Below are 19782 nucleotides of genomic sequence, written 5' to 3' on the forward strand. Positions count from 1 at the left end.
TAAACAGCTTAAAATAAAGATAATATACATCACAGATGTTAATTTTTAACAGGGTTGGGTCAGTTGAATATACAGCTTAGAATATGTATATTCTACGCGTATATTCTACTGTAGAATATGTAATGTAAAATATTGAATTTTCTACATATTCTACATGTATAATACTCATCTTTTTACAGCCTGCTTTTAATGAGTGTCTTTGCGTACATAAATAACATGAAACGATTGGTTGTCAAATTTACTTATAACTTTTTAATAATAAATTGAAAGTATTTTTGAAGGAACAAACACACAATATTTCATCTACTAATACTTAACCGAAATCACATACTATATATATATATATATATATATATATATTTATATATATATTACATTATGTATAGTCTTTAGAATTTCTCAATATTCATCAGAAGCAAAATCATGCAGTTTTAGCAGGGTTGGGTAATGACGTGTAGAATATTAATATTCTATATACTTGTAGAAAATTGTGTAGAAAATGTATAATGTACGCAGAATATGTAGAATATTCAGCCTTTGAAGGTATGTCCTACGTAACGTCTTTTACTATGTACTTTATGAATACTTTTAGCTGCAGAAACACTTGCACTGCTCAGGGTTGTCTAGGCTACTTAGAGGATCACAAAGATTCAGCGGACAATGAGTGTCTTACTAGGCCCAATTGCAAAAACAAAACCATTTTTAACAGATCTGGAAATGGCAGATTGACATTTCTAGGGCACATTATTAATAATTTTAGAAGTCAGATACTGGGAATAACCTTAAAGAATATTCCAACCACCTGAAAGGTAGATTTTAATTTATTTTTGAATATTCTACATATTCTGCGTATATTCTGCATATTCTACATTTTCTACACTATTTTCTACACGTATGTAGAATATTAATATTCTACACGTCATTACCCAACCCTGATTTACCGCTTTCACCTAGCGATCTGAAAGAAGGTTTTTTTCCCCCTTTAAGATAAGGCGAAATTCAAACGCCTTTATCTCGATACTATGTCTGTGATTGGTCCGAAATTTCACGCAGAGATAGCTGAACCAACATAGCCATGTGTTGTATTAAGTTAAAATATATTTATTGTAGTAATATATTTCTTATTAAAAACTATTTCTTGGTAACCTGTTTCCAAATGAATCTTTTCTGAAAGCACGGATTTTTTTTTTCTGTGCAATGTGTATGCGTCTATAGCGTATCTCATCTATAGTTTTCAGTGTGCATTTAAAATTGTATTTGCTCTCTCTTTCCAATTCTCGACTCCTGCCATTAGCGCGATCCGTGTTTATGTGTCCTTTGTAGCCAGATATACACTACAGAGAGGAAATTTGATAGAGTGTACAGAATTTTGTGGAGTATATCCGAAAGGTTATCCGTGAATTTCTCCAGTCTCTAGTCTCCAGTTGGGACTGGAATCGCAGGTCTAAATGACCCTAGGATAAACTCAATAGTTTTATAGCTACCATACGCATTTGCCCATTGGCTGCTGATTTGAGGAGCGTCTTAACTAGGTTTTTCGTTAATAGATACTATTTTGTTGTTGTTGTTGTTGTTGTTGTTGTTGAGGGTTTCTCATATGGTTATTTTGCATATATGAAAAACTTTTTTTTTTTCGAAATAATACTACTTCTCACAAAAATTGGTGTATAAATTAATGTGTTAGTATATGTTTCATTTAAAATAATTTTTTTTAAACAATGGAAAATAAAATGGAACAATAAATAATTTAACTTTATATAATATATAATATAACTTTGGTTATATCACGCTTATTAAGACCACAGTTACAATTGGAAAGATATTCAGGGAACGGTTTACAATTATCTTTAATTTTTGGAGTTACTGGAGAAAACAAAGCATAAATGCTGTATTACTGCTGTGGAGGGTAAAACAACGAAAAAACAGAAAAACGATTATTTATAGTACTAAATTAATAAGAGTAGTATGTAAATGTTCCTCCTGCGCCTGGAGTCGGAGTAAGGGTTGAGTACGTGTCTGCCATCTTGGATTGTTACTTCAAGACGGCCATTTTGTATGAATTTGACCTTTTACCTTGACCTTTGACCTTGACCTTCAAAACTTATCAAAATACTAAGAATTCTTAAATTTTACCAAAAATTCACAAAAAAATTGGAAAAATAAAAAAATTGGAAAAATAAAAAAATTCCCTATTTCGAGAGAAAAATTCCCGTTTTCAAAGAAAATTTCCCGTTTATAGTCCTCAAAAATGTCAACAGCTTAAAAATTCCCCAAAGCTACCTAAATTTCCCCAGGATCAAGCGTCACTAAAGCCGCCGAGGTCATGACTTCGACCATTATGATGTCATGGCCGCCATTTTGAATTATGACAGCACCGTTTAAACTATCGTTAAGGTCGCTATCTTGAAAATCCGTATTTTTATACTAGAAAATAGGGAAAATATTCTAAATTTATAAAAAATAATTAATAAAAATTTAAATAAAAAATTCTGCCATCTTGGATTATGAAATCACGGCCGCCATCTTGAAAATCCGTAAATATTATCGAACTTCCCCTACAGCTCGTGGTATCGTCGGTCGACTCAGTTTGCAGCTCCCCCCCCCCCCCCCATATCGCGCCAGTGTGGCTCACTTGAAGCACGTGTTGTGTCCCAGGTTCACGGGGTTTACGCACGCTTTCCTGTTCTTGATGGTGGCAGGCAGATCGATGTATGATGAGACTCGCAGAGGGACTAACTTGATTATTCTTGTTTGCATTCTCTTGGCAGCAGACAGGGTCCATCCCGATCCCTCGCTGACGTAGTCTTCCTCTTATTTGCATTTTTTTTCTATGCTTGCATCAATGGCTTATTTAATATCGCTCACTTCATAAGAAGGTATGTTTTAAGTCTTAAACGCCCGGTTGTCCACAATTTCATTGAAGGGGGCTGGCTTGGCCTAATCACATTCGAGCCATACATTAAATTTTACTGGGTCATGTGTTATTTGCCTCTTGTGTTAATTTTCCTCTACTTCATGAGTTATTTGCCTGACCGGATTATTTTTAATGTGGACCATGCATGTGCAGGTATCATTGGTCGCACCGTTGTTTTCCGGCACATGTGTCTGAATGTTTCGGTGGAAAGCAATCACTATCCGCCCCAACGAGCCCAGTGTCTGCTGTCCCGACGACTTACTGCGCATGGTCGGGCACTCTCGCCTCGCAACGGTGCTGACGGCCAGGCACCGTCTCTTTGCGGCATGTGGAGGCCATCGCACGTCTTTCTGTGCGTCATCAGATTGTCTTCGCGCGTAAATTCACCCTGACATTACGCGCATGCAAATTAAATTCTGTCAGGATTGAACAAGCACTGGATTTTCTCACGGCGCATGGCATAGTGCCAAAATGCGAACGCCTGTCCGCAAAACTTGTACCTTGAACCTCCTGTTTGTCCAGCGGTGACAACACAAGTTTTAACGTGGCGGGCCATATTATCTTTGCGTGAAAACGCCATGCCGCAGATATGGCATTGGGTGGTAACATTGCGGCCATGATTTTCAGTGCAAACTCTCTCGTGCTCTATCACTACGGCTAGCGGGAAATGATTTGCCACAGTACACACGCCCATCCCCCGTTGATGTCGGTGCACACACCTGAGCAGGCCCCGATGTGGAGGGCTGGTGGCTCCAGAGGCGGGCTGTTGGGTCTCCGCGGTCGAGGGGTGTACACGGGAACACCAGACGCTGTCCTCTTCATGACGTGTAGTCTGTACCACCAGCGAAAAAATACATAGTAATACAATAACAATAAATTCACACACAAACAATCATACACACAGAAACAAATATACATAATGGCATAGTTGAAACATTAGCATACAAACATACATAACAGACAAACATGTATACAAAACATATACACAATCATACACACAGAAACAAACAAACATGCATGACAGGCAAATATGCATAACATGCATACAAAAACACAGACACACGCATCTAGACAGAAGCAAATAAACATGCACGTACATAAATACCAACACACGCACACTGAAACAAAATAAACGTACATACAGACGAACAGACAGAAAAACACACAAATATGAAGAGCATTAAAAAAAATTCACCAGACGAAAAACAAGTGTCGCTGGGTGTACTGCACACAAGCTCGAAGAAGGACGGGAAGTTGTACAGCACAAGGACTGCTGGCTGAGTATAGGTAGCCTACATACACACATAATATTTTTGGCGGTGGACCATATTATGTGAAAATTCTCTCACTGTACTGACCTGAAACGCTGCGAGCCTGCACAAGACTCCAGAGGGCAGACGGACACTCTACCCACGGATCTCACACGAAGGTAGCTCGACGTGGAGAGAGGACACACGGAATACCTGTGAAACATCCATCACATCATTAAAAAAATGTGCTACAGAAAGTAATTGTATTGGGAAATTTTATTGGGAAAAAAATATCAAGAGTTTAACAAAAAATATAATACTGCAGATAGTAATTAAAGTACTTTAATATACTAAATACATTGTGAGTATGTATTAAAATTTAAATAATTTGCAGTGTTATTAATGAAAATGTTACTTAAAGTATTTTACGAATATTGAACTGAACTACAAAGAAAAAAAATTAACTAGCTGTATTTTACGAAATTAAAAATTTACGACAAAGAAGAAAATTACTTGCTGTATTTTACGAAAATAATAATTTTACTACAAAGAGAAAAATTACTAGCTGCATTTTACAAAAATAAAAATTAACTACAAAAGAATAAAAATTAACTAGCAATATTTTTACTAAATGTTACTGAATAAACTACGGTAGCACATCCATAGCTAGGGAGGCGGCAGTCGAAGGCCACGAGCCGCTACGTGCCTCTGGCCTTGTATAGGGAAGGGTGCGGGGGGGGGGGGGGGGTGGCGAAGCTAGCGCCGGGGCGGCGGAGGAACGAACCCCCCCCCCCCCCCCTCCTCCTCCCCACCAAGGCTCGCGGCCAGCCAGTATGACGCAGGCGACAGTCCTCTCTCCCGGCCTCGATGTATCTCGTAACACACTCTCTCCCACTCATTCGTACACGACAGACATTATAATTTATTATTCTAGTGTGAAAAATATTTTAATATGGCAAATATTTACTAGTCAGGATACTGAATGTCTTAAAAATATCGCACATTGAATTTTTTTTTTTGTTCAGGAAAAATATTCGTTTACAAAATCATGGCTGACTGTACTAGCCTGCTGAAGTACAGGTGGGGGAAGTGGCTGGCCAATAAGATATATTCGGCTTCCAACGGCTGTGAGATGCCTTTAACACTGACATATTTTAATGAAAAAATTTTTCCATCACTAATTTATTGTTTACACAAATATTTTTCAAAAATATTATATTTTACTAACTGACTGGTAAATTATATATATGTAAATATTTGTGTATATATATATATATATATATATATATATAGGTACCACTCTAAAAAAATTGGTACCTCCATTTACCTGTGGCAGGCGTATACCGAAACATCTCTTACGAGATGGAAATTATAAGTGGTTGGATATCTTGCCGAAAGTAATAAGTGAGTACAATTCTATGGTATATTCTACCACGAAGATGAAGTCAAAGGACGTACATAACAATCGCTTGCTTCGAACCGTGTAGCTACTCCAACGTCAAGAGACTGGATCCGCGAAAAAGGCTTTGTTGGCGACGTTGTAAGAATCTCGAAAAATTGCGGAATATTTCATAGTTTCTATAAGGTAAATTGGACTGATGAATTATTTCAAGTTTATAGAATGGAAAAAAAAAAAATCCGTACCCCCGTATGTAACTTCTGAAAGACTTTAAAGGTAAAAAAAAGATCAGGCGTGTTTTACCAGAAAGACAGAGAAAACCATGTTTCCAGACACTTTTCTCGTCGAAAAAGTGTTGAAACTCATGAATGGTAAAGCTTTGATTCGTTCGCTTTTCCATGGACCTGAGTTTGATTCGTGAGTGGATGAAAAATTATATTTTGAAACATTAACTTTTTTGTTATCTTTAAAAGATTTGTGCAATGAGAGTGCATGACTTGATGTAAGTTTTTGGACATACGCATATGCTAAGAACTTTTTCTGTTGAAGAAAAACTAAAAAATAAAATAAAGAAATTAATTAATTAAAAATACCCAAAAAAGACAAAAAACACACAAAATTAAGCAAACAATTGCTGTTGCCAACAAGGATATGAACACCACAAAATATTCCGTAACAGGAATATGGTCAACAAACAAAGAAAAACAAAGAAAAATGTACTAAGAGAACGAAAAAAAAAAATACCCACAAATGATGACAACACAAAAATATTGAACCCAAAATAATTCAGCCCAACAGTTGAAACGAGACAAAAACACGACAAAACGAGAAGACAAACGAACACAATAGTTTTACCAAAACAGAAACAAGCGACTTTTTTGTGTAATAATATGTAAATCAATTTGTTTTGTGTAATTTACAGCAGGTTTTTTTTTTTTTTTTTTTTTTTTTTTTTAAATTTCTGTACCGCTGTAGCTCTGCTGTGAGGTCTCGCCGGCGCGGCTCTCTGGAACTCGGTGAACAGGCGGGCGGATGTGGCACCTGAGCTTGCAGCCCCCCCCCCCCCCCCCCCCCCCAGGCCATTCTTGTGGTTAAACCTGGGAGCGAGCGCCAGGGGCCAGCGCCCTGCCGTCCTCCGTGACCTCTGTGACCTCTGTGCGCCCGTGTGCTGGGCGACACGCGCCCTTACTGCTCCGCTTGGGAATATACCATGGAAAGATGTTTTTATAATAGCAAATTGAAAGGTATTTTCATAGCAATTTTTATTTTTTAAACTTTTATTATTTTTTTAATACACACGACTGTTTTTAATGGAAATTTTCGATTTGAACTGATAACACACAAACAATACTTTTGTTCGCTATTTTTTTTATTTTTAAATATAAGTCTGTCATACAGTTGTTTTACATTTTGTACGTATACATTTTAAGTTCAATTTTTTTTCTTTCCTCCTTAGACTTCCTACAGCCCAGTACGGGCTAGATACAAGAATGACTTTACAGTTAGTAAATAGATTAACACTTTGACTAAAGTTATTAAAAATTACGTAAATGCACTGCACTTTAATTGCAGTTCTTATTTTGACTACAGATTTTTATTAGCAGTGTACATTAATAAGCATAATAAAACAAAATATAGTCCAATTGTTTAATAGTTCACTATTCCTTCCATGGTTTGAAAAAAAAAATATATGCTTGAATTAAACATCAATTAAAATATAAACTTATGCACCAATTTTTGTAAGAAATACTCAGTATTATCTCGAAAAACGTATAAACATAGCCATTTGTTTTACAAAGTTACAATACATGAGTTTGTAGTACTAAAAACTATTTCTTTGCTACTGGTTTCGAAAGGCATCCTTTTTAAAAGAAAACTATTTTTTTTCTGTATAAAGTATGCTGAACATCTCTAGTGATTAACCTACACAACACGCATCTACCTATAATTTACTTGCTAAGATATTTATAGGTTAAATGAATCCACAAACCAATTCATTTAAAATGTCTCCAACTAAATGCTTATAAAACCACACAATAATTCCTCAACAAATATCTCCCAAATCATTTCAATATCTTATTTCTATATTTAATAAATGCTATAAAGCCACCGTGAAGCAAATAATTTAAGCGTCAAATTTATCCGTTACATCTTTTGACCTCTGACTGCATGCATGAGCTCAAGCCGTGCACGCAATCTTCATAGCAATATGTTTATCTTGACTACGCCACAAACTACATAAGAGGTTCTTTCCGTAGACCTAATTACCAGAGGCAGAAATTTTTTTAGAACGCTCATTAGATTGTAATAAAGTATGCCGCACCAGCGGTTTTTTCCTAGCAATTGACGTTCGTCTGCAAGAGAAGTCACTGACTTATTTCGCTGGGTCATCCAGGTCGCATTTGCTTCCGTACAAAATTGCTGTGATTAGTTCGCTGACAGTGAGTATTTAGCTGAAATAAACTCGACCAATCACGAACAATGACAATGCTAACACACAGTTGGTCTCGAAATATTTTCATAATAAATATATATGCCCCTACTATACATGCTATTGCTAGGGACCCATCATTTCACTTTATAGACTAGACTCTACAGACCTACACATATTCGAAGAATAGTGAAGAATGACTGATTGCTTTGGCACGCTTGCGTTTAACGCCATCTATGTGTTTCACTGACGTACACTGGGTTCGCACGACTGATGGCTGAGACATTACTGGCTCGGTGTCTTCCAGCGCGTGTCCTGTTAGCGGTGCTCCTATCACAAAACACGTGGAAACGAAATGAGTTTGTAGGACATCGTGGTGATAACATTTACCACTCAATTATAGACTTACCTTCTCCAGCGTATCACATGCACAATCGGCTCTACAATTTTATGATGAGGTTGTTTGAATACAATGTTTTTTTTTTTCTCTCTTGCAATATAAATAATATAAATACGCTCATCACTGACTCACTGACTGACTCTGTAACGTTGTATGAGTTAATTATGTTTTCATGCGCTTACAGTGAAACAGTTCCTCCTAGCATTGCTGCCGAGTCCGTGGCGCAAAGATAGTATGCCGGGGGGCATAACATAAAATTTTGACGAGGCCGATAGTTTCAGCATTTGTCAGTGATAAAGTAGCGAGCCGTGGCTTGGTTTGCACGTTTTGGCCGCGTACATCTGTTTAATATAATTCAAGTTGTTAGCCTCCACTTGTAAATATGAATCTACCAACCAATGTCAATTTTCCAGCGCTAATGATAGGATTAAATTTATTGCGAATATGTTAAGGTACATTTTAATTGTAGCATGCTAATGTTGTTTCGCACCCTATTTATACCTTCGCACCCTTCATACGAATTTCACAGCCAATATGGTTGCCATCCTGGTGTATAATGAATCGAATCCACAGCAAGGAAGATTAATGAATGACAAGAGACAATTAACACGCAATGTAAAACGGGTTTTCATTTTAAAAAAATCAGTTATTGTTATTAAAACGTATATATGCATTAATTTTTATTTCTACAATATTAAAATTAATTAAATTTTTGACGAATATTTTGCGCATATTAAATGAAGTGTTTGTTGTTTTTATCATTTATCAACGGTTTCTTTAAGCGCCTTACAACTTACATGTTTAAAATAGTGTCGCACATTTTCCCCGTAAAAATTTTAATCACATTTTCAACTAGTTTTCCATAGTGCGTCCCAGCTAATTAGGATATTGTAAGGGAAAGAACATTGTCATTAGTTTAAGGTAGTCTGCGACGGGCGAGAGTTTATATCCGCCTCGTCGGCTAATGGCCAGTTTTACCATAGGAGTTCAGGCGAGATCTCGAGTCATTAGCGGGTTTGGTCATCGTTCAATCACATTTCCTGTAGCACCACCGAGTTGTGAGCGCTGGGCGAAGATCACTGGTACTTGGATGTGAGTGGACTCTCGGGTCGGTTCACGGCAGTGACCTCGGTTTGACACCGCGCCAGCAGTCGTGCCGGGCATGTTCACAGACTTTATGCGTGTAAATTTAACCAGACGTAAACATTAAAGAATTATTTATAAAATTGCATATCATATACAACACACGTATCAAAATTTTTATTTATTAAAATGATACAACCTCTTATCACGCTAAGTACCCATATTTTAAATGTATGAAAGGTTATTTTTTTAGTTTAATGTTATATATTTTATTTCGTCATGATTACTTGCCATATTAAATAAAAACTTTTTTTTTAGCCAAAACCTAATCATATTTCAGAGTTTCGTTTTGTATTAACGTTTAAATACCAGTAGCCTATGTGTTTGCAGTTTTTATTAAAATTCAAAATATAAGGCAGCGACTGCATGTGCTGCTAACTTGTCATGATTGCATGAATCAATTTTTTCGCCGAGTCACAGTCGACCCAATAGAAATGCAGCTAACATTCCTTCGACACTGCTGCGGATCGGAAATGTAAGAATTATTGTTATAGTTATAGCTAAAGTGTTGTAGTCCCAGTACGTGTTGGCGCATCTTGTAGAAGAATGATCTTTGGATCATTGTAAGGCTAAGATCACTGGATCGCGGATCCAAGATCAGAATGGCGCGAATGGCCTTAAGTGGGCCTCGCGCCGCGAGAGGCGTGTGTTGCGTTGTGCCAGCCAGAACATGCCGGCTGTTGGGAGGCGTCTCGCAGGTCTGTTACTTCCTCGCCGATAAGACGTACAGCCAGACTTGTGCACATGGAGTCTTGTTTTAAAGACAGGGAGAGTGGTGATAGTTGTGCCGGGACGCGCCTAAGACTCAACTTTAATAGCAGGATGATAGTCATCAACAGTCGGGATGTACTGCACTCGGGTCGCCCACGTGGAGTTGTACGGTTCCGTGCTACAGAGAGACGGAGAGCATCCAGAGACCGAAGCTGTACATGGAAGGTCCGTGGATAGGTAGGGATCGGACTAATTCGCGGGTTCAGTGACCTACAGGATGGACTCCACGATCCTCTGCACAATCGGGCGAACGTCGCCTGTTAATTGGCTGCTGACTTGTAGAGGAGACTCAACTGGGTGACTCATGATTCGATACTTCTTTGATTGAGAGTCTTTAATTGTCCAAGAGTCCTCTGGATTAATAGTAAAACAATATCAGAAGACGCACTAAGTTATAATTATTTGAATTTTACCGTTTCACGAAATGAATACCCGAATTTTTCCGGTCTCTATGCCCAGAAAATAAATAGCCTGTGTACGGAACCGAAGAGGGATGGATTAGTTTTAGAGTACGGCTCATGATTTCCCAGACTAAGGAAAATCCTTAACCGATAAATGCGAAGGTCCAGGGATCCGAATTCCACTAATACGGTCCTGAACTCTCCCGTAACTCACAACCCCTTCCCCCTGCTCATACCCACACCTTACCCCTTCTCTTCCTTCCAGAACTTACTCTGGTGGTGTTAGACATAAGAGTAAAGACCCCCATTCCACAAAAAAAAGTCATTACAAATTTGTTTTTAAACTCCTGCTGTTTAATATTATTATTAATTGCATTAAAATATGAATTTGCATGTTTTTATAGGTTGTTGGAAACATTTTACTACAGCCTGCATTACTGTAAAAGGTCAAACTCAGAATGTTTAGTTATATTGCACTGTGACTTAATTAACTCTCCTCCGAGTAAAGTAACACTGCTAACACACTTGTTCAGGTTCAGCTATACTGATTCCAGTTTACCTAAAAGTTCCCCAAAATGGCTCTATGTGAATTATGAGACGGCCTTTTGCCTCTAACATCGAGTCATTCCTTACCCAACACCATTGGTTTGTGTTGTTTCATTCTTTTTATTTGATATATATTGGTGTGTAACATTTTAGCTCTCGGTATACAGCAATTTGTAGAGGTAATATCGTGAAAATGAATCGGAAGTCGATGAACGGAAACGTGACACAAAGCTGGCGGACCCACTTTTAGCAACATAAACCTGTATATAGTCACTTTCGTAAACATTAGTGTTCTGTTACACTATTTCCTTTTTAACAGCACATCAAGTTGTATAAACATATTTTATATAATATATATGAATACTATACTATGTAGTTTAACTTTACAAATTAATTTATGGTTTTTATCAGCATACGCACAATTATAACGAATTTTATACTCGTATTCATACTTAAAATATTACATGAAATAAGTAATAATTTTAAAATATTACATAAAATATGAATTTTTTATTTAAAAAATAATATTGTATTTTGAAATAAAACATCAATTGCATCAACTCTATATGATTATTACCCTGGAATAAGGTTAGACACGATAACAACAGTTCTTATCCTTAAGTTCATGTCTCGGTGTTTCTATTAAGTTATGACTTTAGTAATACCTACAAAATAATTCCAAGTCATAATAGTTCGGCAGCTAACTCATCAATAGGGCTTAAGTTCTTAGTCAAAGAAACCTCTGATTTAGCGAAAGTACTATTATTATTATTGTACGTTTTCATGAAATATGCCCATACTAAATCAAAATTTCTAGCAATGAATGCAGAAATGACGTTAATATCTTTGATTTAAATAAGTATTTTTAATAACATAAAAGTTAAACAATTAACTTATCTTAAGTAGTGTGTTATGCTTAGAATTATAATCATATACAGAAATTTACTGCAATAAAACTTTATGATAATTACTATGATAAACTTCTTGTTCAAAACGGATGTCCTTTATAGAAAAATATCATTTTCTCTTTATGAATACCGAAAATTCTTCTTCTTTACAACGTTCTGTTTTTATCATATATCTACTCATTGTATTATCAATAATGTTTGGTTTCGAAACCATATAGTACACTACCGTTCATTGAACTTGCTAATTCTATTATCATCAATCCTATAGGATTGGACAATACGCATAGGCATATCGTCAAGGGTGGGCAAGGGGGAAAGCCATCTATCCCCTTCAAAAGGAGAAAAAAAAAAGTTCAAACAAGGAACAAGTTTTTTTCTTATGCTATTATTTATATATTACAAGCTGGTGTATTCGCACTTCGCTTCGGAAGTCTACAGGCAGAAAACATTCTCGCACCGCTCATTACACATGCCCGTCCTCGTGGGCACGCCACTGCCACACATTGAATTGAGAAAAAAAAAATCACTCAATGCAATGCCGTGGTAACGCAGAAGGCATCAACAATGCAAAATCCTGCTGCCATGGATTCGAAGAAAGCATTAACAATGCAATGGAGAAGTTTCATAAAAAAAATAATTAAATACTGCTTCAAGGGGTGGTTTTCTCGTAATTTCACCTAGACAGTGAACTTCCTCGTGTTTCGAAGGTTGTTCGTAAAGTCTCAATTCAATCGCGTAGAGGACGAACACACAAGCATTGTTTTTTTTTTATGTATAATAGTATACGGTACTATGGATCCTCCTCCTCATCCATTAAAAAGGTTGATCTCCAAAAAAATGGTCGATTTCCCCCGTCCCCTTTTTTTTTCTGTTTTGAGTTGAATGCGCTCTTGCAAAAGTAATGTCGCCAGTGGTGTGCAGGAGGGAACTTGTTGCTCGCCGCAGGTGGGCCGTGCTCGGCGTGCAGACCAACGAGGCTCTGGCCGACGAGCTGCAGGCCTACAGCGTGGGGCTGCTGGAGGGCTTCCTCACCGCCGACCTCATCCACATGTACTGGTGGAACACCATGCGCGGCTTCTGCGACGGCCGCGAAGAGGTGTGCGCGCGGGTGCAGGACTACCTGCGCACCAACCAGCGCTGGGTGGAGGACATGGTGGCCAACCACAGCTCCACGCAGGCCTACTGGCACCAGGTCTCTCGCAGCTCTTCCTCCCGTAACACTCGCGTGCCGTTCTAATGTTTCTGCGGCATTACACTTTTACTCTATTCCGTAAATTAATCATCACTAGAGACCTGCGAAATTCGCGGATTCATTGACCTCTAGGATAGACTCCACAGTCCCATAAATACTCGCGGAAATGACACCTGTTCATTGGCTACTGACGCGTGAGATGTCTCAACTAGGCTCTCCGTAATTCAGCACTTTCTTGGTTTAGTGTTTCCCATTGGCTCACAGTTCCCCGGATAAAATGTGGGCCAATCGCAGAAGCGGTACCAAGGTATAGTTGTTTTGATTCTAGCCTATCGCAAAATGAATCCGCGAATTTTGCCTGTCTCTAATCATCACTTTACAAGAACATTGTTGTGCTTTTGGAATAACAGAATTTCATCAAAAAGTTTGCTGATTCGGAAGCCAAAGAAGAAAAAAAAAGTCTGTCAAAACATAGTCCAACCAAAAATTAATAAAACATAACACAACTAAAACTTACCGATCATAACTACTTACCTAATCACAAACAACTAAATGAAATTTAACACAACCTACTAAACAGAATTTAATCCAAGCGAACTGCAACTCAACTTTGCCAAACATAACTTAAAATTAAGGCAAATTTAACCTACGAAACAATAAAATTACATCGTACATAAGTATTTTAAAATTTCTAAAGTAGGACACACATCCTTAGAATTCTCATTATTAATGAAGACGGATACCTTAGTTTATTATAACGGCAAACTTCCTCATCGCCGATCTAGTCCAACTGACGGTTCAGGTTGCTCACGATGTGTGGCTTCTTCTACTGCCGCGGAGGTATGTAATCCAATTGCACCAATCAGCGCTGATGGAATCGCAGCTGGTCAACCACAGCTATATTATACGCATGCATACTACCACCAGTTTTCTTACAAACGTTACACTTCAAACATTTAAGTGACTCGACATTCCAACACATATAGTGCAATATCTTTCAGATACAATTTCTCAATTCAACGTAGTATAGTAGTGAACTTGTAATTTTTTTTGCAAAAATATACAGAAATATGTCGGCCACTTTTGTTCTACATATTTAAAAATGTTTAATAATCTTACCGAGACATTGTGATACTTCTGAAACATTAAAACATATTGAATTTTTTTTGTTTTATGCAGAAAGTCAAAGCAAAATTACCAAACACAACTCAGAACAAAATAAGCATAGCCCGTTATAACTCAATCCACCCAACCTAACCAAAAACTAACGGAATCTGAGTAAACACAAAACCAACTATACACGATCAGTCATAATCAACTTACGCAACAAAACCACACATATATCTAATCCAGCCAAATTTTACCGAACATAACCTATAGAATAACCCAACATGATATTTTACTATATTAATAACAATTTGCACAACTTAACCAAATACTACTACATGGAATTGAACGAAACATAACAAATTGTATTCAAAAAGGATGTAATCTAACATAACCAATGGAATATATTTATCATGTGTGAATATTTTGTGCAGGTTGATCTTATCTACAAACAACTCAAAGGTGTGGCAGATGGGTACGCATCTAAAAACCAAGATCCATCCAAAGTTTTGAGCTACAACGATATTCTGTAAGTATACGACGACCACGACCGAGGCTTATGTCATTGCAGTGACTGTGCACGTTTCTGAGCGAGCTCAAAAGTGCTCAGACTTGCTGCACAGAAAATAAAATAAATATATACATATGTGCTTTACAAAAGATTCCTTTGGTTATCAGTTGCCAAGAATTAGTTTTGTAATATTACAAGATATATTTTTACAACACATTGCTATTGTTATTATTGCCCATATAGGAAAAACGTTTTAGAAAACAATACTTAAATTGTTTTCGCGATCATTGAGTTATCAATATTTAGACTTTATTTTGTATGATTGTGCTTGTTAAAGTGCGCAGTTAATACTGGTACAGGGCCCCCACATGGCCGGTGCTACCGTTGCTATGGTAACGGGGCCCATGGGACTAGGGTTCCCGCTAAGGAAAGAAAAAAACTTAAAACAAAAAAGTAGACTATTTTAAATAAATCATAGAAAACAATTAAACTTAAAGGCCTAAATTTAGTTACCGATTAAATATTACACCAGAGCAACATTATTCGGAATATTCTGTGCGTACAGTAAGTACGTGTCTGAATCTTACAACTGTGAGTGTAACAAAACCACCACCACCAATTGACGTGACACCATGTCGACAGTGCAGAACACTTACCTGCACTCATTCGTTCGCCATTATTCAAAATCAATTTACGTTGACAATCGAGACACCGACTTAGAAACTAGTTTTAACGTGTTTTTTAAAAAATAATTGTGAAAAGGTTAAAAAATATATATAACTAAAAAAATATACATAAAGGAAAAAAAACACTTTTTTATCTCTGTTAGAAAAGAAGGAGGGGAAGGGGGGCATCATGACTTCTAGCAACGGGGCCCACAGAACGATGTGGGGGGGGGGGGGGGTGTCTGTACTGGTAAGCCGTCAAGGCTGGGACGAGGCCCGGCGCAGAGAGGTTGACTTCGCCCCGGCCCGCAGGTGGCTGAACCTGCAGGGCGACCTGGAGGACCTGCTGGACGCCGTGGACCCCGCCTCGTGGCTCGAGGAGCCCGCAGCGGTGCGCGGGGGGCGCGTGCCGGGCGCCGGCTCCTGCTCCGCCCTCGTCAAGATCCTGCCCGACGGCTCGGACCTCTTCGTGGCGCACGACACCTGGTCCAGGTACACCCCTCCGGCGACCAGCTAACCACTCCGTGTCCGGTACTGCGTTGCAGTTTGCCACTGTTTGTCACCGGGGGAAGCTGAGCTAAGAAATAAAAAGAAAACAAAAAACCCATAGAGAGCAAGCCTAAATAGCTACGACGAACAGATAAACCAAATGATGTTCCCTAAACAGGTATTATGGACAACAAAACAACGACAGCACAAACAAACACATTCAAACTTAAATATCGGACAGCACAAGAATTCCGTGCAAGGAATTTAGTCATATAATATCAACACAGACGAACACAGTGGACTAATAACGACGAGAAAGTTTCAACTACAACAGTAAATGCAGGCAGACAACTAAACCTGTACAACACAGCAAATATAAGAACACGACGATGAAGGTAAGCAGATATTATGGAAAACACGACGAGAACAACACCGACGAGCACAGTAGGTTGCCGATGTCAGTTCCCGGAACATCGCAACTGTTTCGTCAGTGTTGTCGTCGTTGTGTTGTCCACAATCTGTTTAGGTACATCGTTGGGTTTATCTTTTTGACATAGCTTATTTAGGCTTGTTCTCTGTGGGTGTATGTTTTTAATTTAATTCTTAATTGCATTCTTGAAATTTTTTCCATGACAAACAGTGCATGGCTGCAATGGCTTATGTCCAATGTATTGTATTAAAACAAATTCGCCATTGCATAAATCATTTGAAGAACGAAACAAACAACGCGAATGAAATTGGAGTGTTTTCACTGACTGCAACCGCCTCTGCAGATTGCGCACGAACACGTCACTACTAGTTGGTCGTTCAAACAAGTTTGATTTTTCGCATTTAGTTCTGACGTCTACGTGCTTTTTGTAGGTTATCAATAGGTCATAACACTCATGGATGTAGAAAAATTAGTTAGGCTTGTATTTGAAAACATGTTTCTGTGGGGTATGCAATACCCGTGAGTATATATTTGAATGTTGTAGGCGTCATTCTGAAATACTTAATTAGATCTTGATTGGTTGACTTAAAATTTCTTAAAGGAGCATTTCATACTCTCCTTTATCGTCTCTTGTAGCCAACAATCCGTTAACTTACACTGGTTTTTCACTATTCATTAATAAATACTTCAATATCGGACTCTCAAGGGAACTACGCATCATCTATTGGTTTCATCTTCGCTGGTGGATAGAAGCAAAATTATATCAGAACACATCTGCACTGGAAGCACTTTGTTATGACGAACAAATCTTATTGAATTCGTCAGAACACGGTAATCATAGCCTAACGGGGATTAAGCCCCACCTCTTTTATTGTTCCATCTTTTTGCTATAAATCTAATTTTGAACCAATTATCCCAATTTTGAACCAATTATCCCAATTTTTGGTATGTAAAAGCATAAATAATACCGCCCAGACCTTCTACACCTTGTTACAAACACATATTTTCTAACACTCTCTAGTCTGTAAGCGCCGCGGGCGACTACAACTATCATGATGATCATACCAGTTCAAAGCCAAAGCTAATTCCTATGCCATGTAAAAAAATAGCACTGAAGCTTCATTGCAAGCGATATCGAAACATTTGAACTTGCAAGATGGCGAGGGCTAATCCCCTGTAAGGCCCCGCCTGCCCGGACACACACACTGTGCGTAGAGTTCCACAAACAACCACGCGAACAGAAAATTGCTCAACATATTCCAGTGGTGTCTGTTCACAAAAAGCTTTTAAGAATACGCCGAGGGCAAATCTAATTTTTAAACTGTATTTTATAAAAGTGAACATTACTGAAACGCGTGTTTTAAAATATTTTTTTATAGACATGAAACATCCAGTACAGGTTCTTAAAAGCACTCAAAGGAACTTGCATTTCACCTTTACTTTAATTTCTCCGCTATAGCCTTGCACTTAGAGGCGATACCGCGCTGGAAGCACCAGCAAGCGTCGCACTCACAATCCCGCCTCACTAACACGAATTCTCTTCTGAGTATGCGGGCCCCTTGAACTTCAGGGACGCTATCATTTCTAGGCTACACTCTACAGTTCCCCTGATGGTGTATGGACTGTAATGTAGAGCGGACATGGCGGTAGAGCTCGCGCTGGGCGGCGCAAGAACGAATTGGTTTGGCCAACGTCAACCTTGCCTACAGACACATGCCGAATCGCTTGGCCAACCAGCATCGGGGATGAATACCGTAAAAGGTGACCTTGGAAAAAATATATTTGTTTTATTGAACATAATCGTAGCAACACAATCCAACTTGTACATTAAAACTTCTTCAGATCTCATTATATCATCTTTTATTTGCACTACAACACTATTAAATACATAAAAAATCAAACAACGTCAATAACATAAGAAGTTTAAACATGAAAAATACCTTTATTTCTCATATTTGGATTTGGAACTCACTCCCATCAGTACAAGTTTGGAAAGAGAGTATTTTACTTTACAGTGACGTACATTTACATGGGGCTCAGAAGTGTAGATTGGACCATTGTATTGTGCGAATGTACCATTATTTTGGCTAATGTATCATTTCATTGCAACAATATACCATTATTTTGTCCATGGTAACAATATTTTGTGCTGGCATACAATTACTTAGTGTTGCTGTATTATTTTGTCACTACATCATAATTATGTGATTGTACATTTTCTTTGTGCCAGTATACAAAAATATTTGTGTCGGTGTACCATAATTATGTGACAATGTGCCATTATTTTAGACAATGTGCCATTATTTTGGTCAGTATACCATAATCATGTACCAATGTACCGTTATAGTGAGACAATGTACCATTATTAGTACGAGTATACAATTATTTGTGTCAGTGTACTATGACTATGTGCCGATGTACTATTATTTTGAGACAAGGTACCAGCGGGCCGTTATTGTAAATGACTGTGCCACTGACCGACAGCCTGCAGTCCATGCTGCGCGTGCTGAAGAAGTACGACTTCGGCTACCGCGCGGTGAACGGCTCCGGGGAGGTGGTGCCCGGCCGCAGCATCTCCTTCTCCTCCTACCCGGGCGTCATCCTGTCCAACGACGACTTCTACGTCACGTCGGCGGGGCTGGTCACGCAGGAGACCACCATCGGCAACAGCGACTCCACGCGCTGGCAGTTCGTGCGGCCCGAGGGCCAGGTCGGTAGCCCTGGACCACGGTCGGTTTAGCGTCGAGGTCGTGGGTTGGGTTAAAAAAAAAAAAAAAAAAAAAAAAACCACGTGAACGAGTATTTCAGGACTCGCCAGAGAAGTGTGACTTTTAACCTCGGTAACGAGAAAATTCCTGTGTTATAGTGTTTCAAATACCCTTATAAAACGAACACAGAAACTAAATTTAAAGTACAATTCTTTATACTAAAGCAGAGTATTATAAATATATATTTACGTAAATTGTCTTTTTCAACTGCATTTCTCTTAACGCGAATGACACGTAATATCAGCACGCGCCGCTAGAATTCGTTGTCGGAGCAACTACGTCGACTATCGAATCATTCGATTTGCAGAGTGAAATTTTAAACTACAGTAGAACCTCGCATATCCGACCATGACGGGACCAGGCCATGGTCGGAACGGCCAAAAGGTTGGATATCGGGAGGAGCAAAAAAAAACGACTTTCTCAGATAGAAAAACAGCTATATCGTACTGTAATACAA

At 38.3% G+C, this 19782-nt stretch overlaps 1 protein-coding gene across 1 annotated transcript in view; it reads left to right on the forward strand.

The window, feature by feature from the left end:
- Positions 1-19782, forward strand: part of LOC134527632 (putative phospholipase B-like 2) — a 68574-nt gene that overhangs the window by 19896 nt on the left and 28896 nt on the right. The window contains exons 2-5 of the mRNA XM_063360487.1: positions 13109-13355; positions 14897-14991; positions 15951-16130; positions 19042-19267. Coding sequence (XP_063216557.1) covers positions 13109-13355; positions 14897-14991; positions 15951-16130; positions 19042-19267 — 748 coding nt within the window. The remainder of the gene's footprint in view (positions 1-13108; positions 13356-14896; positions 14992-15950; positions 16131-19041; positions 19268-19782) is intronic.

Source organism: Bacillus rossius, chromosome 1, assembly GCF_032445375.1.
Source record: "Bacillus rossius redtenbacheri isolate Brsri chromosome 1, Brsri_v3, whole genome shotgun sequence".
NCBI lineage: Eukaryota > Metazoa > Arthropoda > Insecta > Phasmatodea > Bacillidae > Bacillus > Bacillus rossius.